Source organism: Quercus lobata, chromosome 8, assembly GCF_001633185.2.
Source record: "Quercus lobata isolate SW786 chromosome 8, ValleyOak3.0 Primary Assembly, whole genome shotgun sequence".
NCBI classification, from domain to species: domain Eukaryota; kingdom Viridiplantae; phylum Streptophyta; class Magnoliopsida; order Fagales; family Fagaceae; genus Quercus; species Quercus lobata.
Window position 1 is genome coordinate 62974081 of NC_044911.1, and position 20562 is coordinate 62994642.

Here is a 20562-nt window from a genome sequence, read left to right on the forward strand (position 1 = left end):
GAGACAGACAAGAAAATTACCTACAAAAAGATAATGTAAATTGCAATTTCACCAAAATGATTTCTATGAGTTGAGAACTCCAACACTAGAAGATTAGATTAGTTATTAAGAGCAACGAAATACCAAATTCAATGTTTGTATCTGTCTAAATCTCAATGCTGGGGCTTCACATCTGTTTTCTTTTAACACACATATTATCCAAACCCTGAATTTTACAAAATGGAATAGCTAACAAATTGTGATCTTAACCACAATTTCAGGTAATTAGCAAGAAAATTGATTGTCTTTTAGTGAAGTAAAATCACAAAAAAATTGCTTTGATTTACAAATTAAAGATCCATAGAAGCAATTTTACTAACATTAAAAGCAATTCAAGTGTCAGAAATTACAAACACACACACACACACACACACACACACACACAAAAAAAAAAAAAAAGATGTCGAGCTCAACAATCTTTTAGAAAACAATGAGCCATCAATATCAACCTTCACCATCTCTAATCATTATCAAAGCGATCTTTCTTAGGCTCCGACGGAGGCATAGGTGGCTTCGGTGGACCTCTCCCCTTCTTCTTGCCCCTAGGCCTTGCCTGTTGATGACACACAACACAATCAAAACCCAAAACCATTCTCATAATCATTCATCAAAGATGAAAGCACTCCATTTGGTTGCCCAAAATATTAAAAATATATATATATATATCAAATTTGAAATCTTTGATACTTAATAGTTTGCTCAATTAGTCTAATAAAAAAACAAATTGGGTTTCAGTTTGCTAAACTAGTAAAGTCTCTTGTCCTAAAACAAGAGACCTAGATTCGAATCTCGTAAACACCCTATAAAAGCAATCATGATAGAGCTGACACCATAAGTTATTGTTTCATATTCATATTTCCTATGTTTTCCTAGCTTTTCCTGGGTTTTCTCCGGAGCCAAACAAAGAACAAAAACATCCAAATTTTAAATAAAGAGAAAAAAAAATCACGAATTGAAGAAACTCACATTTCCAAAGGAGTGAGCAAAACGCTTGCCTTTGGCGGTCTTTCTGTCACCTCTGCCACAGTGAACTGAAACCAAAGCAAAACAAAGAAATTTTAGCCCAAAATTTTTTATAAAAAAGAAACATAAACAAACACATATACATATACATATGAATGTTATGTAATATGTTTTTGGAGGGTTTGTGATAGACGCAGTTACTTATTAATGGTAGTGTTGGAGAGGCCACAGAGAGTGAAACAGAATTTGGAGATATGGGTTTTGGAAGAGAGAGAGTTTCGGATTGAGAAAACGATAAATTGGAGGAGATATCGGGTGCCAGAGTTGGAATTGGAAGAGCTTTCAGTCTCAGTAGCAGCGACGCCATGGATATGAATTTTTTTTCTGTGAAGTGCAACCTAGAGAATTTTATAAAAGATTCTCAAATAAAAAAATAAAAAAATAATTATAAAAGGGACATGTAAGACGTCGTCGTTTTAATAAAGTCATAAAAGTCTCTCTTTCCTTTTCTTTTTTTTTCTTTTCTTTTAACGATACAATAAGTCAATTTTCCTGAATTCTGATCTTTAAAAAAAAAAAAAAAAGATTTCACATGTTTTTATAAAATGAAATGGATCTTGTAAATTTTGGTAGCCTTTGATCTATTAGTTTATGCGAAATGCATTTTGCATTCCCATTTCTATTTGCTATATTAGCCAACCCAAGGATTCTCATTCTCCAATAAAAAAATTACTTCTATTTTTTTTTTCTTGTTCTATGTTCTATCTCTCTTTTTCTTTTTCTTTTCTCTTTCTTACTTTCCTTTCATTTCTCTTTTGCATTCCCATTTTGCATTTTCTGACAATGTTTTTCATCTTGCAATATAATTAAAATTACTTCTCTAAATGCTAAATAATATCATATATCGAAATATGAATATTACATATAGATCGATCATACTGAAAACTTGCTACAAATTATTTCAAAATAAAATTACAGTATGTCCCAATGGCCGTATAGCTTAGCTGGCCGTTGGGACATACTAAGCTACTCTCCATCCCTGTATCGGGTTTGACCCGCTCTACCTCCCCTCTCAAATAAATAAAAAAAGGGGGACGGCTGTGCCATTGCATAGAGGCATAGAGCATCAGCTAGTATTAACAAATGCTGATTCCGCCAAGTCAATGGCACGGGCAAGACCAGCAGCTTTGTACTGACATTCCTGTTGTTCGTCTTCGGGACTACTGTCAGCCACTATACCAGCACCAGTTTGAAGGTTAGCAACCCATTCCTGGCGTGTGGTTGCATCCCTATAAGAGTACATTGTGTCATATCGGGTTGCCGTGGAGAATACCATTGTCCTTAGAGCTAGAGCAATGTCCATGTCACCGGAAAAAGAAATGCTTCCAAAGCCTCCACCGTATGGTCCGCGTCTTGTCACTTCCAGCTCGTCAATTATCTCCATGGCCCTGACCTGGACAAATCATCAATGACAACCAGAACAAAGAGGGCAATAAATCTTGATCAGAGACTGCAAATTTAGAACAGTAAACTAGGTAAGATTACACATGGCTAATTCATTCGCAATGATCTTGACTTTCTTACGACAGCCCACATTGTTTTTGCAATAACTCTAGCGATACAATTATTTATAACTATTGAGGTGATATATTATAATTGGTGCATAATAAAAGTTGTATCAGTGATGAGCTCATGTGAAAGTGGCATTGCACTAATCGCAACTAGTTATCTTATCAAGTAGTGAAAAATTTTGTGAAACAAGTTGTATCCTAGTATTGCTCTTGTTTTGGCAACACTTAGTCATTGATTTAGAACCACATATGCAGACAGGGTAAATGAAAAGAACGAAAACAAGCAAAATAACTACAAACCTTGGGAGCTCCACTAACAGTTCCAACAGGCAATGCAGCACTAAGGGCATCCCAGCAAGTGAGATGATCTTGCAACTCTCCCGTAACCTGCATAAGATAAATCAGCATTCGTTTGTCACTATGAATCTGTAAGGTCACATTGCTTTGTAGTGCTTTCAAAGAATATTCTTGGATAATAGTGTATAGAACCAATGTGGAACAAGTGCATAATCATCCCTGGAATCAATATGGTAATTGAATATAGGAAATTTAGCAAAATCCTAAATTTCCTCAAGTTAGGAAAGTCAAGAAAGGAAATGATACAATCATACAAAGTTGCAAAAGAGGCCAAATGGACTTGTACAACTAACAAAACAAAACATATATATATATATATATATATATATATATTTCAGTTCATTTGATGTCTTGAGTGCCAGACCTAACCCCAATAACCATTAATCAACCAAACTTGATGATACAGGACAACCAGAACAAAACTGAAACAACAATAAAATAAAATATATGACCTAAGAGTCAGCACCTAGGCCTTGCTTGGAGTCAGCACCAAGCAGGGAAACCACTAGGAGTCAGCACTTAGGGTAGACCTGGAGTTAGAACCAGACCAAAGAAAGACCAAACAGTCATTATTTTCATTTATCAAAATATCAACTATCTCCTCAAGGAGTACAATAGGTTACTTATAAAGGATTGCTAAACCCTAGTTCTAATTGGCTAGGAAACCCTAATTGTCTTATTACAAAAATAACCTTGCTTGCCAAATTAAAATACTGATAGCCCAATAAACTACTAAGACCTAAAACATAAAAATACAATTGACTTGCAAACATAAATAATATTAAATAATAATTTTCTTGCATCTCCCGCATCACTTGAAGCAAGCCATTTCATCTATATTATGTAGTGTATAGACATTTACATCTTATTACTGTAGACATACTATTCTCCTTAGGGGAATAAATGCACATTCAACCCAAAATTGGCAATTACAACATGGTTGTCACCCACATCACAACCATTTAGTTCTTCGGTTGCTCTCACTTACTCATTTTAAATGTCATATGTATACAGGGTGTCAAAATCATAGAGTGTCTCCCAACTCTAGGTTCCTGTCCTACACCATCCAGTTATAGAAGGAAAACCAGTGCAAATGACATAATAACATGTTATGCATGCTTTATGCAGATAATCATTCTTTGGAAGAAAAAAACATTTTCAGGTTCCCATTCAACCAATAACAGACACTAGAGTGCAGATTCTCACCGTGGAGCTTATGTGCATCACATGGGAATACCGTTCAACATTCATGAGCTTTTCCACCTTCACAGAACCAGATTTTGAGACCTACATTTAGAATCTATGTCACCAAGACCAGTTTTATATATGCAGCTAACAATAAAAGAGAAGTCACACCCTTTCTAGCAAAAACAAAGAAGAGACTCCTAAGAGAGACGTGATTAGAATGATTTAAGAGAAACCTTTCCAACATCATTTCGACCCAGATCAACAAGCATGACGTGTTCTGCACATTGCTTTTCATCACTTAGCAGCTGATCTTCCAACATATGATCTTCTTTCTTTGTCTTTCCCCTTCTCACAGTTCCAGCCAATGGCCGATTGACAATCTTATTCTGTTCATAACATTGTAGAAATGGATATCTTTGTTTGTAAATATTGAAAGAAGAAAAATAAATTCTAATTACATAAAAACTCACTGGCATCCACAAACTTGCTTAAATTTATGGGTAGAAAAATAATTTTAAAGCTAAACAAGGAGCAAATCTTTTTGTTGGACTTCAATTTAGTGTTATAAAATACCTTCTTTACACGCGTAAGAATTTCTGGACTTGAAGCAACCAGAATACACCCTCTAGCCTGATTGAGAACAAGTTAAAAGAAAAATAAATCAGAAAGAACAGCTTAGCAAACTCATAAAACCAGGGCCTGAGATTAGAAAAGGTTTAAGAGATACAAACCTGCAAGTAAGTCATATACGGACTTGGATTCACAACTCTCAAAGCCCTATAAACTTCAAATGGGTCTGCAAATGTTCTCCGTTCAAAACATTGACTTAATACAACCTGGAAGATATCTCCTGACAAAATATGTTCTTTGGCCTGTAGTACGGCATTCTTGTATTCTTCGCTTGTCATGGTTGACTTCTTTAAAGCAGGACCAAAATGGTGAGTGTGTAATTTCACAGACCCTGGAGAAAGCCTTGGGCTAAAAATTGACAATAAAATCAAAAAATTACTTACCAATTTTATGACCTCCTGTATTTTCATACAAAAAAAAAAGAACAACAGTTACTCACGGGTCAATATCCTGTACTTTGGATAGTAATACTTCCAAGCGTTTCACCCCATCATTATAAGCCTTCTCGACAGAGGTATACCGATCTAGCCTCACCCAGTGAATCACATATGCTTTCTGCATATGAACAGAACACCAAGATGCCCATAAATTATGAAACTCAACTACCCATAAGCAGAAGCAAAGTAACTGCAAATCAACTTTTAAAAACCCATCACAAATGGCAATATAATACCTTAATGTACAATCATATATGCTGCAATTTATTTATTTATTTATTTTTTTTATTGGCAAGTTACAAACGTACTCAGTGGGTTTTGAACCTGCCGCCTTACCCTCCACCTAACACCTATAAGTGGAGGAGGTGCCAGTTGAACTAGAGCTCCTTGGCAGTATACACTGCCATTTATTATAAGCAAAATCTTGGGAAGTGTATACGTGCATATTTTAATTTATTATTTCCCTTCTTTTCACCTCTAATAGGAATGATCATGCCCATTACATTTCCGAGAGACATGGACATCTTAATGTGTACAAATTAGGACATGAGCACTACAAAGGGGGCCAAAAAAGATTTTCAAACTTTCAAATGGAAACCAAAAAATAATTACAAAGAAAATTTAAGTGGTATTTGACAAATGATACACACAATGAAACATCAGAACCAAGAATTATGATCACTTGTAAAAGGTCACACACTGTCAATGCTACAAAACAAGATTACCTTCTCCACATGATCAAAAACAATCACATCATCATAGAGGCCAAGATGTATGTCAGCAAGATTTCTATCATCCTTTGGAGCGCTAGAGAATGGAAGCTTTTTCTTCTCAACATACCGAACTGTATCGTAAGAGAAATATCCTACCCAGCCACCTAGTCATGACAGCAATTTACCACAAAGCAAGGTATTTCAGAAATAGAAAGAGGAATACAACACTTATAGTTCACTTCCATCAATAGACAATCAAGTGAATCCCCAATACCCGATTCCTATTATGAACGAGACCCACCATTGGTTTGCCAACTTGTAGGACAATAAGCATGCCATGAGAGAAACTTACACATTTATATGTCTCTAGCATACATTAATGCAATATTCCAATTAAGAGGGTTATTGAGGAAATTGTTTGAATAAGTTATCAGCTGAATCAGCAATAAACAAAAAAAGTTATTTCTCTGTGCACTTTTGTTTCAGCTTGAGCATAGTATATCCAAGAAACCAACTTTAAAACAGAATTTGCACAGGGTCACGATCCAATCATACTTAGTGTATGTTTGGATAGTGCTGAAAAGCACTTTTCAGCTACGTCCCATGTTTTCAAGTGGGTCCTATGTACTGTTCATGGAACCCGCAAAGCACTTTTTTCCAGCAAAAACAACTTCAAAACTAGGCCTCACGGTACTATTGATCCATTTAAAAATTATTTTGTTACAGTATTTTCAATTTTCAGCAATAAACGATATCTAAACACACCCTTAAAATGTATATTGAATTTCAACACTAAGCAAGGTATATATATATATATATATATATATATATATTATGTAGCATAATTCTCATACCACAAAATGTGCCCGGGAGTTCGTCAATAAGTTGAGGCTTCCAATCCTCCGAGATTCTTCTTGGAATCACCATTGGATCTTCAACAAATTCTTCAGTCAAGCGACCTTCCTCGTGGTCCATTATCATCACCTTATGTTCTTTTGCAACGATTTCCATTGTTGGTTGAGCTCCAACTACACTATAACGCCCCTATGACAATCAATGCAGCGTTCAATTATAAAATATGGTTACAACACTCGAAATTCAAAACCAAAATAACAAAAATCCCAAAACACACACACACACACACTTACAACACTCGAAACAATAGGATGAGGCTCCACGGACTCGAAAAGAAAGCTCGGAGCCTCCCGATCATCTTCTTTAACCAAGCACCGATAAGCTAGAACCGGAGTAAGCTGATCGGAGAATATGCATTGATAAAGTGGCACTAGATTCGATCTTTTAGCCGCTTCCACAAATTTTATCTCATTGTCAACTGAAATAATAGAATCCCTTTATAACTTATATCATTAATTTTTTTTTTTTTTTTTTTTGGCTGCTTCTAATCTTCTTTAAAAAAAAATAAAAATAAAAATAAAAAAAAGGTAAAAAAAGTCTTAGCATATAATGATTAAAACCATCGCTTTCACTTTAATAAGTCTTAGCCTTTTCAGTTAGTGACTGTGAAAATGAGACAAAGTACACTTTTAAAAATAAAAAAAAAAAATTCTTCATATTCTTTTGAATTAGTTCTTTCTCTAATTTTCTCAGCAATCATAACTTTCAAATAAAAACATAGAAAAGAAAAAAAAATTAATACCTAAAGGGGAGCTTGTGAGAGCGCAGCATTTCACTGTACGGAAGAATGAGAGTGAGGTTGAGGTTCTAGTGGTGGGGAGGCCGGTGACCGGGAACGGGGAACGCCAGTGGCTGGACGGGAAGGAAAGGGCGCCTAGGGTTTGCATTGTCATCTCGGAATGCATTTGGAAGAAGTACCGGAACTGCGGGTCACCGGTAGCGGAGAGATGATGGTGTGTGTATAATAATGCTTTTGGGAGTCCGGGCCTCCGTAACTGAAAAAACAACTATAAATAAGAAAATGAGATGTCTGTGCTGGAACTTTAGCGTGCACTGTGTGTATTCCTACTCTTACTCCTGACTCTTAACTATTTACAACATTTTTACGACAAATCTTAAATGATAGGTTGTTACTAGTTATTATTATTGGAGCAAAAAAATAATCTTAGTGTTAGGTTCAAATTTAAACAAATAACAACTAACCACTTATAATTTGTTATAAAAATATTATAAACGTAGCATCCCTCTATAACTAAAGGAATCTTCTATCCTTTATTTGGCAAAAAAGTTACACTCAGTTCCTCTTATTAAGGGATGGGTCTTACTCGTAGCTTTTTTTCTCCCACATAAAGGTGGGTCTCACTTGATAGTATACTTTCTTCTCATAGAGACATGGATCTTACCTCGCTCTCAAGACACACATATAAATAAAGGAATCTTTTGTCCTTTATTTGGTTAGAAAATTATTGTATATTTTGTCAATATACTCCCTTCCTCTTAAAGAGAAATGGGTTTCACTCGACAGTATATTTCCTTCCTCTCATAACAATTTTTATCTAGTTAAAAAATTGAATGTTTTGGACTACATTTTACTATTTCAATTTAAAACTTAGTTCTCTCAAGTCTCAATTACCGGAGTATGCAATAACAATTCTTATTTAGCTAAAACAATTTAGTGTTTTGGACTACATTTTACTATTTTTGTTCAAATCTTAGTTTTCACAAGTCTCAATTATCAATTTAGAAGAACAAAATAACCAAGTTTAGGCTTCTTCTTTTTTTCTTTTTCTTTTTTAATTTTTATTTATAATTTGATAACTGGGGGAGAGGAATATTTTCATTAGCATTTTCTTTTGAGTGATGCTTGAAATATTATAAATTTCACTATATAAGTCTTAAGTTTATGTGCCAACAATAATGACAATTTTAGTATTATGGGTTGAAGAGACACCAATTACTTGTATTGTATTACTAGGCCAATTTGTAATTAGCTTATAATAACTCTACTATTTTTTGTTTCCTTTTTTTCACTGGTCTCACGTGTCAGGTTTGGCAAGATTCGTAGAGTCTCAGTGGATATCACTCAACCTTTATGCAAAGGAAGGGTAATCTCACTTGACAATGGCAAAGAATTGTGGGTGTCTTTCAAGTATGAACGACTCCCCAATCTGTGCTATTGGTGCGGCTGCCTAACTCACAATGATCGTGATTGTCCTCTTTGGATTGAGAGTGAAGGAAGCTTGAAAACTGAATCACAGCAGTTCGGTTCCTGGATTAAGGCAGCGCCGTTTGTGCCTGCAAGGAGAAATACGGTTAAAGTCCCTGGTTTTTTTGCTAGTAGGAAATCGAGTGCATCAACGACGAACAGCGAACCAGTTCAGAAGCCTCCTGTGGTGGTTGTCCGTTCAGGTAAACCTTCGCCGGAGGTTATTCGTCCTGCTAAGGAAAGTATCAATCAGTCCTCAAGTGCAAATCTTGTTCCGGATTTCCAGGAGAAAAATATGGAGAATTTGCCGCCACAAGAGTCAAGGAGTGTCACGGATATGGAAAGAACAAATCTGCCAGATTTTGAGGAGAGAAATAAGCAGGCCTGTGAGTTCGAAGAAGTAATAGAGGATATTGATAAGGAAATTCGAAAGTTTGACTTGGTGGATTCGAATGTTTGACTTGGTGGATTCGAATGTAGCTGAAAACAGAGCATGTCTTGGTAAGGCTCATATTATAGAATCACCTTCTATTAAGGGTTCTAAGGAGCTGCTTGTAGAAGCACGTGCACCACTTAACACCTCCTTACCACGTGCCCCTCAAGCAATGACTTCCAATATTCAAACCAAACCCGTGCATGTTGAAGGTTCATGGAAAAGAGTTGTTAGAACTGAGATAGGGACAGACACAGTTATGACTGAAGCAGTAGGGGAGAAACGTGTGGCTGAGGAAACAGAAAGCTTACTTGAGTTACCAAAGAAAAGAAAGGTTTCCCAAGCAGGCACAACCAAGAAGAAGATATTGGCAGAGGCTGAGTTCCAGCCCTGTTAGAAGCAATGAGTCTATTAGTGTGGAACTGTCGTGGGCTTGGGAACCTACGTACAGAAAATGAGCTCGTTACTTTGATACGGGCTAAAAATCCCTCTGTCGTGTTCATAGCCGAAACATGGGCAGATGATGCAAGGCTAGACCGTACGTTGAGCAAAATAAACTTTGATCAGAAGTGGGTGGTGTCGAGGGTTAACAGAGGTGGTGGCTTAGTGTTATTTTGGAAGAATTTTGTAAACCTTACTGTGGTAGATTCACACAGGTATTACATTGACACTATTATCAATGGGAATTCCGAGAATGAGTGGAGATTTACTGGCTTTTATGGGGAACCTGAGACCTTAAGGAGAATTGAAGCATGGAACAAATTGAGGTCTTTAAATTCAAGGCAGAATAGACCTTGGCTCTGTGCCGGGGATTTTAATGAAATTATTCGGCATGATGAGAAGTTGGGTGGACCTAGGAGGGAGCACAATCAAATGCAGTTATTTAGAGATGTGATTGATGAGTGTGGCTTCATGGATTTGGGTTTTGTAGGTTCAAAATTTACATGGGCAAGACAGTGGGCATGATGGACACTCTGTTAGACTAAGATTAGATCGGTGCCTGGCTACTAATTCCTAGTTTCACAAATTTCCGGGAACTAGAGTCCATCACCTTCAATCTATGTCATCGGATCATTCTGCACTTTGGGTAAATTTATTGGGATTGGAAGACCCGAGTAGGAAGAAGTGCTTCAAGTTTGAGGAAATGTGGTTGTCTGAGCCCTCTTGTGGTGAAACTATTGAAGAAACTTGGAATAATACTTGTGATCCGAATCCAGGTTTAGCTATCTTGAAAAAGGTGGCTCAATGTGAACAGGAATTAACTCGGTGGAGTAAGCATAACTTTGGTCATGTGAGAAGGGAATTAGCAAAGAAGAAGAAATTGCTTGTGGTGGCTGAAAATGAAGCAATAATCGGTGGGAACAACTCTCGGGTTAGGGGTCTCAAGGCTGAAATCAATATCCTTCTAGATAGAGAAGCTAGAATGTGGTGCCAAAGGTCACGAGTCTTATGGCTTAGTAAAGGCGATAGCAATACAGCTTTTTTCCATAGCAAGGCAACAAAAAGGTTCAGGAAGAATGTAATCAGGGGGATTAAAAATGCTAGAGGTGAGTGGTTAACTGAGAGGGAGGAAATGGGTTTGGAGTTGACGACCTACTACGAAGAGCTTTTCTCCTCGTCACAACCGAGCCTTACTGTGGAGGCTCTTGAGAAAATCCCTTGCTTGGTGACAGAAGAGATGAATGCAGACTTGGTGCGTGATTTTTCAGAATTGGAAGTGTGGGAAGCTTTAAATCAAATGGCACCTTTAAAGGCTCCGGGTCCGGATGGAATGCCTCCACTCTTCTATCAGCATTTTTGGGAGCTTATGAAGTTTGATGTAACCACTGCCATCCTCTCTTGGTTAAATATAGATGATAGCTTGCTTTTTTGCAGGGCAACCTATGAGGATTGTAATAATATTTTGAAGTTGCTTGCTGAATATGAGTCGTTGTCGGGGCAAAAGATCAACAAAGACAAGACTGCAATTTTCTTTAGCAAGTCTACATCGGAAGAAGCAAAAGCAAATATCAAAAATCTTCTCCAACTTCAAGAAGTTAAATCCTACGAGAAGTATTTAGGGCTACCATCTTTTGTGGGTAGGGGAAAAAAGGCGAGTTTTGATTATATAAAAGAAAGGGTATGGAGGAAGCTTCAAGGATAGGAGAGCAAGTTGTTATCACAAGCCGGTAAAGAGGTACTCATTAAATCTGTAATCCAAGCTATTCCTTCCTATGCCATGGGTTGCTTCAAACTCCCCATTGGGCTTTGTGAGGATATTGAGGCTATGATAAGAAGATATTGGTGGGGCCAAAGGGGGGATCGTAGGAAAATTCATTGGCTTCGTTGGAATGAATTAACAAAATCTAAGATGGTAGAAGGAATGGGATTTCGTGACTTGGCTCATTTTAATGATGCTCTCCTAGCTAAGCAAGCGTGGCGTCTTATCCACAATAAGGACTCTCTCCTTTACAAGGTGTTTAAGGCGAAGTTTTTTCCTCATGGCTCTCTAATTGATGCAAAAGAATCCTCTTCCGGATCGTATGCTTGGAAAAGCATCTTGAGGGGTCGTGATGTGGTCCTAGAAGGAGCTTGTTGGAGGGTAGGCAATGGGAAATCTATCAAAATCCGGCAACATTATTGGCTGCCACGAAAACACCCAACTATGGTAGCATCTCCGATGGTGGAATCTATGGAGGAAGCTACTGTGGATTGTTTGATAGATGAAGGGACACGCACATGGAATGCTGATATGGTGGATGGAATGTTTGCACCAGAAGAAGCAGAAGAATTTAAGAACATTCCATTGGCTCGGGTAGCTACTGAAGACTCACTGTTTTGGCCACTAGCACAGGACGGTAAGTTCAATTGCAAGCTGGGGTACCGATTCTTAAAGGAAGCAGAGGATGGTTCTCACAAGGAGGCTCGGCCTGATCATGAAAAAGGCCTATGGAAGAAAATCTGGGCTCTGGCATGTCCGAATAAGGTGAAGAATCTAGTTTGGAGAGCTTGCCGTAACTCCTTTCCATCAAAGAGTAATCTTCTGCGTAGAACTATTATCAAGGATCAGACCTGTGACTGTTGTCGAGGTGAAGCGGAAGACATGATTCATGCAGTATGGACTTGTAAAAACCTGGATTGTGTGTGGGATAAGGATACCGCATGGAGTTTTCGGAACCAGACTTCTTTTTCCAGCTTCAGTGAATTGATGGCTTGGGTATTTGAGCATCAACGGAAGCCAGCTCTCTTTGCTTTCACGGTGTGGTCCATCTGGACTCAAAGTAACCAGATGCGCTCTCAACAACCATGTTGCTCCCTAAACCTTCTTTCTCAATTTGCAGTTGAGAGATATTCAGAATACCAAGCTATCTTACCGCCATCTTCACCTAGTAGACCACGCATGAGGACACGTTGGAAGCCACCTCCATTGGACGTCTTCAAAATTAATTTTGATGGAGCCGTTTTTGCGATGAAAATTGTTCAGGGGTGGGAGTTATTATCCGTAACAGAGAAGGCTTGGTGCTTGCAGCCATGATAGAAAAAATTCCCCAGCTCCTACAGCCGATTGAAATTGAGGCCAGGGCATCCACAAGGGCTCTTGAGTTTGCTAGGGAGGTGGGCATCTCAGCAGCTATTCTTGAGGGAGATTCTTTGCTGGTGATTAAGGCGTTAGAAACCAAGGACGTTGGACTTACTCCATTTGGTCTTTTGATTCAGGATGCTTACAGTTTTATTCCAGCTTTTTCTTTATTGTCTTACTCTCATACAAAGAGAGAGGGCAACCTAGTAGCGCATGATTTGGCGAAGTTAGCTGTTACTATCCCAAATTGTGTAGTATGAATGGAAGATGTTCCACCGGAAGTTGTTGATTCATATCAGGCTGATTTGGCCAGGTTTTCTTAATAAAAGTTCGTAGCATTCATTCTCAAACAAAAAAAAGATTCGTGTAGTCAAATCAAAAAATCTAATACCATAACAAATGACACAACTTTTGTACCCACCACTTTAGCATATGGGCACAACTAGAGAGATGTCTTATAGCATGGGTAATTTGTAGGTAGTCTTCGATCAGTATTCTGGGACTTTAAGTTTTTTCCCATATGGTCTCACCTAAAATTTGGACAAAAATGTTGTGGACATTGTTTCTTTATAATCTAAATTTAAGGTATAAAAATCCTATATCCTCTCAAAATATAGTGTGTGGTTCAAGAATGCATTATTTATAGGCTTCTTTCCATTAGATTCTTGTTAAGCATGTATGATCAACCATATATAAAAATTGATTTTCATAATAAATAAATAAAAAATTAAAAAAAGCAAATATATAAGCCATTTAGATATCAACGATGAGCAAATTGATCCAATTAAAACTTTTCAAAGTTGTTCATGACATTAATATTTTAGGTAGTATTAAATTACAACAAAAATATCGATTGGTATTTTAATCTAATAATAAAAAGTTATTATTAAAAGTGGACAACATAAGTTAAAACTCTCATAAAAAAAATTACAGCAAATATATGAATAATTGTTTGAATTGTGGATTTACTAGGGCCCGCTATGCCAAAAGCGAGAGAAAGCTCATCCCTCTCTCTCCTTTTTTACATTTCCATTTTCATGTCTCTCTCTTGATTTAAGAATCTATTTGAATATAGTTAATTGATACTTTAGGAATCTCGAATTTCAAATTGGAAAAAATCTTAAACAATATTAAATATCTATAAATCTAGTCACACAGGTTTCCTCTCTCTAACCATAATTTTTCGTGTATATATACATATATATATATATATTTTTTTTTTGTTCAAGGAAGTTCATCTCTTTACTATAGTAGTTAACTTACACTCTATTTCCTTCTCAAAAAAAAAAAAAAAAAAAAAAATTACACAGTATTATTATAAAGAACAAGATTTACGTATAGTACTTAGATACTGTTCCTTAAGTTCTCATTTTGAGATTCTGCCACGTAAATTTTTTCTCATAAGAATAAAATGTATTTTTTAGTTAAGTAACCACGTAACTAAATCCTAAATTTTATCCTATTATAAATGTCTAATCAATTAGATTTGTCCAATTTAGTCATTTTTCAACAAACGGCTTTTAAGTTTTTGAAAGCGTATTTGAGCTTCTTTCTTTTATTTTTCTTTTATTTATTTATCTATTTTTTTGCCAAATATTTGAGCTTCTTTCAAGTCAAAAGAGAAAGACCCAATTAGACAAGACTGCCAGGACCATTTAGTAACCGGCCACCAAAGTTTTAGGCCGTGGATTACTCACTAGTCATACTCACATATGATGCTCATTTTCACTGGACAAAAGAGCATCAAAACCTCGTACTTGTTCTGCTCTGTTGAGTTCCTCTTGTAATAAACTTGCGTGTTTTTAATGGAGACGCAAAAGCTTGCGTGTTTTCAATGGAGACGATGAGTGCTTAAATTATCCTTCCTAACAATTAAATTAAAAAAAAAAACGCCCTAATTCATTCTCACTTCTTGTTTCTATGTATAAAAAAACAAACTTTTAGTGACAAACACGTAGGGTCAAGTTTTGAATTATGCTTTTGCAGAACACGTTTTAGTAATTTTGTTATAAAAAGTTAAAGACTAGCGTGAAAAACATGAATTAAGGTGCAAGTGTGGATCCGAACCATCCGATACTTTCACGTGCCATTTTTTCTAAGGGTTTTGTTCATAGTTTCGTGTTTAATTCCTCGTATGTTATTATGTTATTCAAGAATTTTTTTTTTTTTTAAACGTTATTTGTTATTTTACAGTTTTAATTTCTTTTTTTCTTTTTTAGGAATTCCTCATATGTTAGACTGTTATTCAAGACTTAAATAAATAAATAAAAAAACCTTCTTTGTTATTTTACAGTTTTAAATTTTTTTTTTTAACCAATGGTTATAACTCCATTTAATATCTTTTTATTTGACGTAAATTTTGAAAAAATATATTATTGGATAAAATTTTCTTCTTACATCCTTCGTGCATGCAATTATAAAAATAAATAAATAAATAAAAATTAAAGATCGATAGCAATGTCATAGTAAATAACATTCGATTGATACGAAATTTAACATACGTGTTAAGAACATAAAAAATATACAATCTAACAATTAGATTTTTAAAATATATAATCATGTTAATTTTTTTAATAGAAGTTGTAGTTATTAGTTACTACCAAGTTTATAGTCAAATTTTGTCCTAAATTTTATAGTTGAGATTAAATATAACAAATTTAAATTTACATTTAATATCATAGTATTTGTGTGCTTGATTACTAATACTGACCCATAGTCCTTAATATGTAGAAATTGTGGTAATGAAGTCGAGTAGTGGCACGCATTGTTAGCCATGGTGGTATCCATACTAAAAGTCCAAGTGGTAAAATACCATCGAACGTGGGGCAATGATTATACATGCAAGCCCCTTTTTTTCTTCTCAAAAGCAAAAAAAAAAAATTATCATTCCATTAAAAAATTTAAATGAAGTAACATTATATATAATATTATCATAATGTTTGGCTTCAAACCAGTTTGGAGCTATCTCATTTAGTCCATTACATTATAATTTATAAAATATATAAAGTTCAGCTACAAATTTAGATGTAGTCAATGGTTACAACTCTATTCAATATTTTTTTTTATTGGATCTTAATTTTGATAAATCCACCATTAGATTACATTTATTTCTCATATCATCCATGCTTGCAAAATTTCTCAAAAATCAAATATCAATAGCTATATCATCAATCAAATGTTTGAATTTTAAGTTTTTGTAATCTACAATTATACATAAAAAAAAAAAAAAAAAAAAAAAAAAAAAGGTTTATAGATCATTCAGTAAATATTATTTGGTTGACATGAAATTTGATATATATGTTAAGAATACAAATAACATGTAACCCAATAGTTATATTTTCAAAAAATATAACTAAAATAATTTATATGTACTATTTAAACAAGTTACACAACTTATTAAAATAGTCATGCAACTAAAATTATATATGGATTGTCTTTTTAATCGCTATATAGTGAGTTAGAAGAAGATAACTCTAAATCAGTTTGAAACTATACCGTTTTACTGTACTCCTATATATTTGGATTAGGTCCGAGTGTCCAACCTTTGAAGAATACAACAGAACTGTTTTTAAGGATACTGATTTTCTTTCGGTATTAGTATCAAGCAGGACTGAGGAGGCCATGCAGAAGGATGAAGAGCCGCATGTAAAACAGGGAAGCATCGCTTAAGAATCTATTTTAACAAAAATATCAGTTAAGTGTATGAAGTATGTAGATTTATTATTTAAGAATCTATTTTAATATATATAGTTAGTTGATACTTTTGTTATCTCAAATTTTGAATTGAAAAAAATCCTAAAACATCTATAAATCTAACATATTGTCCAAGGAAGTTCATCTTTTTAAGATAATAGTTATTGGAAATGTCTCAATCAATTAGACTTTTCTAATTCACAGTCATTTTCAACAAAGGTTTTTTTCTTTTTGAGTTCTTGAAAGCGTATTTAAGCTTCTTTTCTACCAGATCACAATCAAAAAAGTCCAAGGGGCAAGGGCCTCAAAAGAGACAAGGTCGATCAATAAAGAAACACCCAATTAGACAAGAATGCCAGGACTATCTTTTATTTTTTTTTAAGACACAATAGCACCTCTCTTGTACTCCGATATGTACTTGGATTAGGCCCAACCTTTAAGGATGTATCATATATGATTTTCTTTCAGTGTCGGTGTCTAGCAAGAGGCCATGCAGGATGGTGAAGAGCCACATCCACATGTAAAACGAGGAACATGGCTCCCCTAAACTTTAATTTTTTTTTTTTTGGGATAACTTAATTGTTGGAGAAGGGGAGACTTGAATCCTGGATATGTCAATTAGAAGAAATGCTAGTTAAGCAACAAAGTTCTTGACTATAATACTTGTGATAAAGTTAAGTAACTCGTTATGATAATAATATGATCCTTATCAAATAAGCTCACTTGCAACTCCAAGTTCCATGGTTTCATCATCACCAATCCATAGTTTTGAGTTTTCCTTTTTATCCTTTTTTATTCTGTTATTTTCCCAAAAATTTCAGTTTGTACCATATAAATTTGATCTTTTCAGGTGGATTATCATAATTTTGTTCTCTTGAGTTTTTCTATATAAAACTATGTATAGCGTAAATTCCTTTTCATCTAGGGTGATTGATGTTTAGTAGAAATATTTTAATCCAGATATAAGACAAGTAGTATTTAAAAAATCCATGTAAACTATACAAAATCAGATAAATGTCATGTGTTTCACATCAGACTAAAAAATTAGAATAAATTAGAGGATTTAAATGGGAGAGAATCTTATCCCAAACTATAAAACACATCAGAAAAAAAAAATGCATCACATTCAATTCCTTTCAGTTGCTTTATGATCTATATAATCCATTCTATTATAGTATTTTATAAAATCCAAAACACACTAGATGAGGGGCAAAAACGAAAAACACACAAATAGATAAGTGTCACCCATACCACGTGATTAAGGGCTGGGTGATGAGAAAGGCAATGAAGCTCAGTCTAAGAAAATTGACTTTACAAGACCTCATCAGTTCTTAGTGTACATTGCCAACATGCATCTTATACATGATCTTCACATTGCCTTGGCATCTTATACATGATCTTCACATTGCCAACATGTATCTTATACATACAAATGTCTTCTCTAAAAGGTGAAACCTCACTTCGTTAGTTCGTTATCGATCTTATGGACCATTGGCACGAGAGATCGATGCATTTGATTTGGCCCACTCCGGTCTTTATCATGTTCTCACACAAAAATGTCATTTTGTTAACTTTCTTTGTGAAACATTTGTGTTTTCATCATATCGGAGACATTTGATAGAACTGGATCACTATTCATTAGACAAGGACCACAACGTGCTTTTTTTATTTTTTAGTTAGATAGATAGTGGAGGAGATAGGACTCCATCAACCACAACTTGCGATTTCAATCAAAATCAAGTATAGTATTTTCTTCTTGCTTGTAAAGAAAATATTATTAATAAAAAATGAGAAATGTTATGTCTACAAAAATTTTACAATACATTTACAACAATATTCTAAAAACAACCAATGCTCTCTCCTCTCATATAAGTATGTCATGAATTTAATTAGTAGAATTCTCCACCTTTATTTGTTTGGAGAAAATATTGCTGCTAGTAACACAATCCACAACCTACTCCTTTTTCCCCTCATGACGTGTCTTAAGCCACCGTGCCTCTTCAAAAATTAAACAAAAAGCGATGTTTTCACAATTTCGTATCCGTTTGAAAATTGCTTATTATTTGTAGCTTATTTGTATAATGTAAGACAAAAAAAATTTAAAGTTTAATTATTTGAAATAAAGCTGAAAATTGGATTATCTATATATATATAAAACCAAAGTCTTTGAAACTCTCACAATTTTCCACTTGAGTACAATATTTAAATAATATTATCATTTTATTTAAATAAAATTATTTTTGTTTAGTTCAAACTTAACAAGGAGTGAAACTCTATCTCTCTAACAAGTCTAACTTAAACTCAAACTCATCATTTTTTTAAAACAAAATTATTTTTTTTTTAATCCACACTTAACAAGGAGTAAAACTCTATCTCTCTAACAAATCCAACTTAAACTCCAATTTTGAGATAAATATGAAAACTTAATTATTGTTCCAATCCTAAAATCAATAATGTTGAAGTGCATGTCATAATGTTTTCCTTTTTTATTTTTGTTTTAATGTTGAAGTGTCACAATTTTTTTATATTTTATTTTAACATAGAAATACCATCTTTAATTTTTTATCAACTTTTCTTCTACGTATTACTTTAGCAAATTTTTAGATATATATACAACATTTTCCTCTACTACTTTATCCACTTTTTGGATAGATACAAAAGGTAATCAATTTTTTTTTTCCTTCATATCGTCTTTTTCTATGCTAAAATCAATAGCTATTAGGTAGAAAGTGTCACAATTTTTTCCCTAATACACGGTTTCATTTTTTATTTATGTTGAACTGTCACAATTTTTTTTTTTTTAGTTTATTTATTCTTCTTATCAAACTTTTCATTCCACCATTATCAATAATTCTCCTTTTCTTATAATTCATATTGATTAGAAATCTAACTACTTTACAATTTGAAATTTTATACCAGATGAAATTCTTCAAAATTGATTTAAAACCGAAGCCTTTGAAACTCTCATAGTTTTCCACGTCAATATAATATTTAAATAAAATTATCATTTTATTTAAATAAAATTATATTTGTTTGGTCTAAAATTAATAAGAAATGAAACTCTATCTCTCTAACAAGTCCAACTTAAACTCAAACTCATCATTTTTTTTTTAATCCAAATTATTTTTGTTTAATCCAAACTTAACAATGAGTGAAACTCTATCTCTCTAACAAGTCCAACTTATACTCAAACTCAAATATTGATAATTTATCTCAAAATTTGCGAGGTTAATCATGAACACTATAAAAGTAATGCTGTTAGGACATATGTAATTCACTTGTTAGGAACATATGTCACAATGTAATTAGCTAATCTTTTGACAAAACGCACTTTATTTGTAATTGGGTAGATCTAGGATGTGTTTAATACTTCAAGAAATCTTGTTTCAAGTTCAAGTGTTAAAACCATGCAAGTCTATCCAAGAATCAAGTGAGAAAGTGATGAATTTTAAAGCTCGATAGCTGCTCGACACCTCTCGACATCTAGCTTATTTGTCGAGCTCTTCAGTTGCTTCTTATCGCAATCTCAACACCTCTCGATAGCTAGGTCAATCGATCGAGCAAATTTTTGTCCCCTCGACACCTGCTCGAACATATGTCACTATTTTATGTAATTGGCTAATCTTTTAACAAAACATATTTTACTTGTATTTGGATAGATCTAGGATGTGTTTAATACTTCAAGAAACCTTGTTTCAAGTTTAAGTGTTAAAGCCATGCAAGTATGTCCAAGAATCAAGTGAGAAAGTACTGAATTTTAAAGCTCAATAGCTGCTCTACACCTTTCGACACCTGGCTTATCTGTTGAGCTCTTCAGTTGCTTCTTATCGCAATCTTGATACCTCTCGATAGCTAGGT

At 34.4% G+C, this 20562-nt stretch overlaps 3 protein-coding genes across 3 annotated transcripts; 1 reads left to right on the forward strand and 2 right to left on the reverse strand.

Moving 5' to 3' along the window:
- Positions 1 to 258: 258 nt before the first annotated feature.
- On the reverse strand, positions 259 to 1415 carry LOC115957926 (30S ribosomal protein S31, chloroplastic). Its single transcript, XM_031076266.1, has 3 exons — positions 1204 to 1415; positions 1006 to 1070; positions 259 to 592 (listed from the first exon to the last, which is right to left on the reverse strand). The coding sequence occupies exons 1-3, from the start codon at positions 1367 to 1369 to the stop codon at positions 500 to 502; spliced, it is 324 nt and encodes a 107-aa protein (XP_030932126.1). The 5' UTR covers positions 1370 to 1415; the 3' UTR covers positions 259 to 499.
- Positions 1416 to 1865: 450 nt separating this feature from the next.
- On the reverse strand, positions 1866 to 7819 carry LOC115958614 (anthranilate synthase alpha subunit 1, chloroplastic). The gene is made up of 11 exons (XM_031077041.1): positions 7556 to 7819; positions 7047 to 7231; positions 6753 to 6942; positions 5911 to 6062; positions 5188 to 5303; positions 4850 to 5096; positions 4692 to 4748; positions 4352 to 4504; positions 4137 to 4217; positions 2874 to 2960; positions 1866 to 2455 (listed from the first exon to the last, which is right to left on the reverse strand). The coding sequence occupies exons 1-11, from the start codon at positions 7716 to 7718 to the stop codon at positions 2129 to 2131; spliced, it is 1758 nt and encodes a 585-aa protein (XP_030932901.1). The 5' UTR covers positions 7719 to 7819; the 3' UTR covers positions 1866 to 2128.
- Positions 7820 to 11802: 3983 nt separating this feature from the next.
- On the forward strand, positions 11803 to 12966 carry LOC115957211. Its single transcript, XM_031075412.1, has one exon. It carries the CDS (start codon positions 11803 to 11805, stop codon positions 12964 to 12966), a length of 1164 nt encoding a protein of 387 aa, XP_030931272.1.
- Positions 12967 to 20562: the final 7596 nt, after the last annotated feature.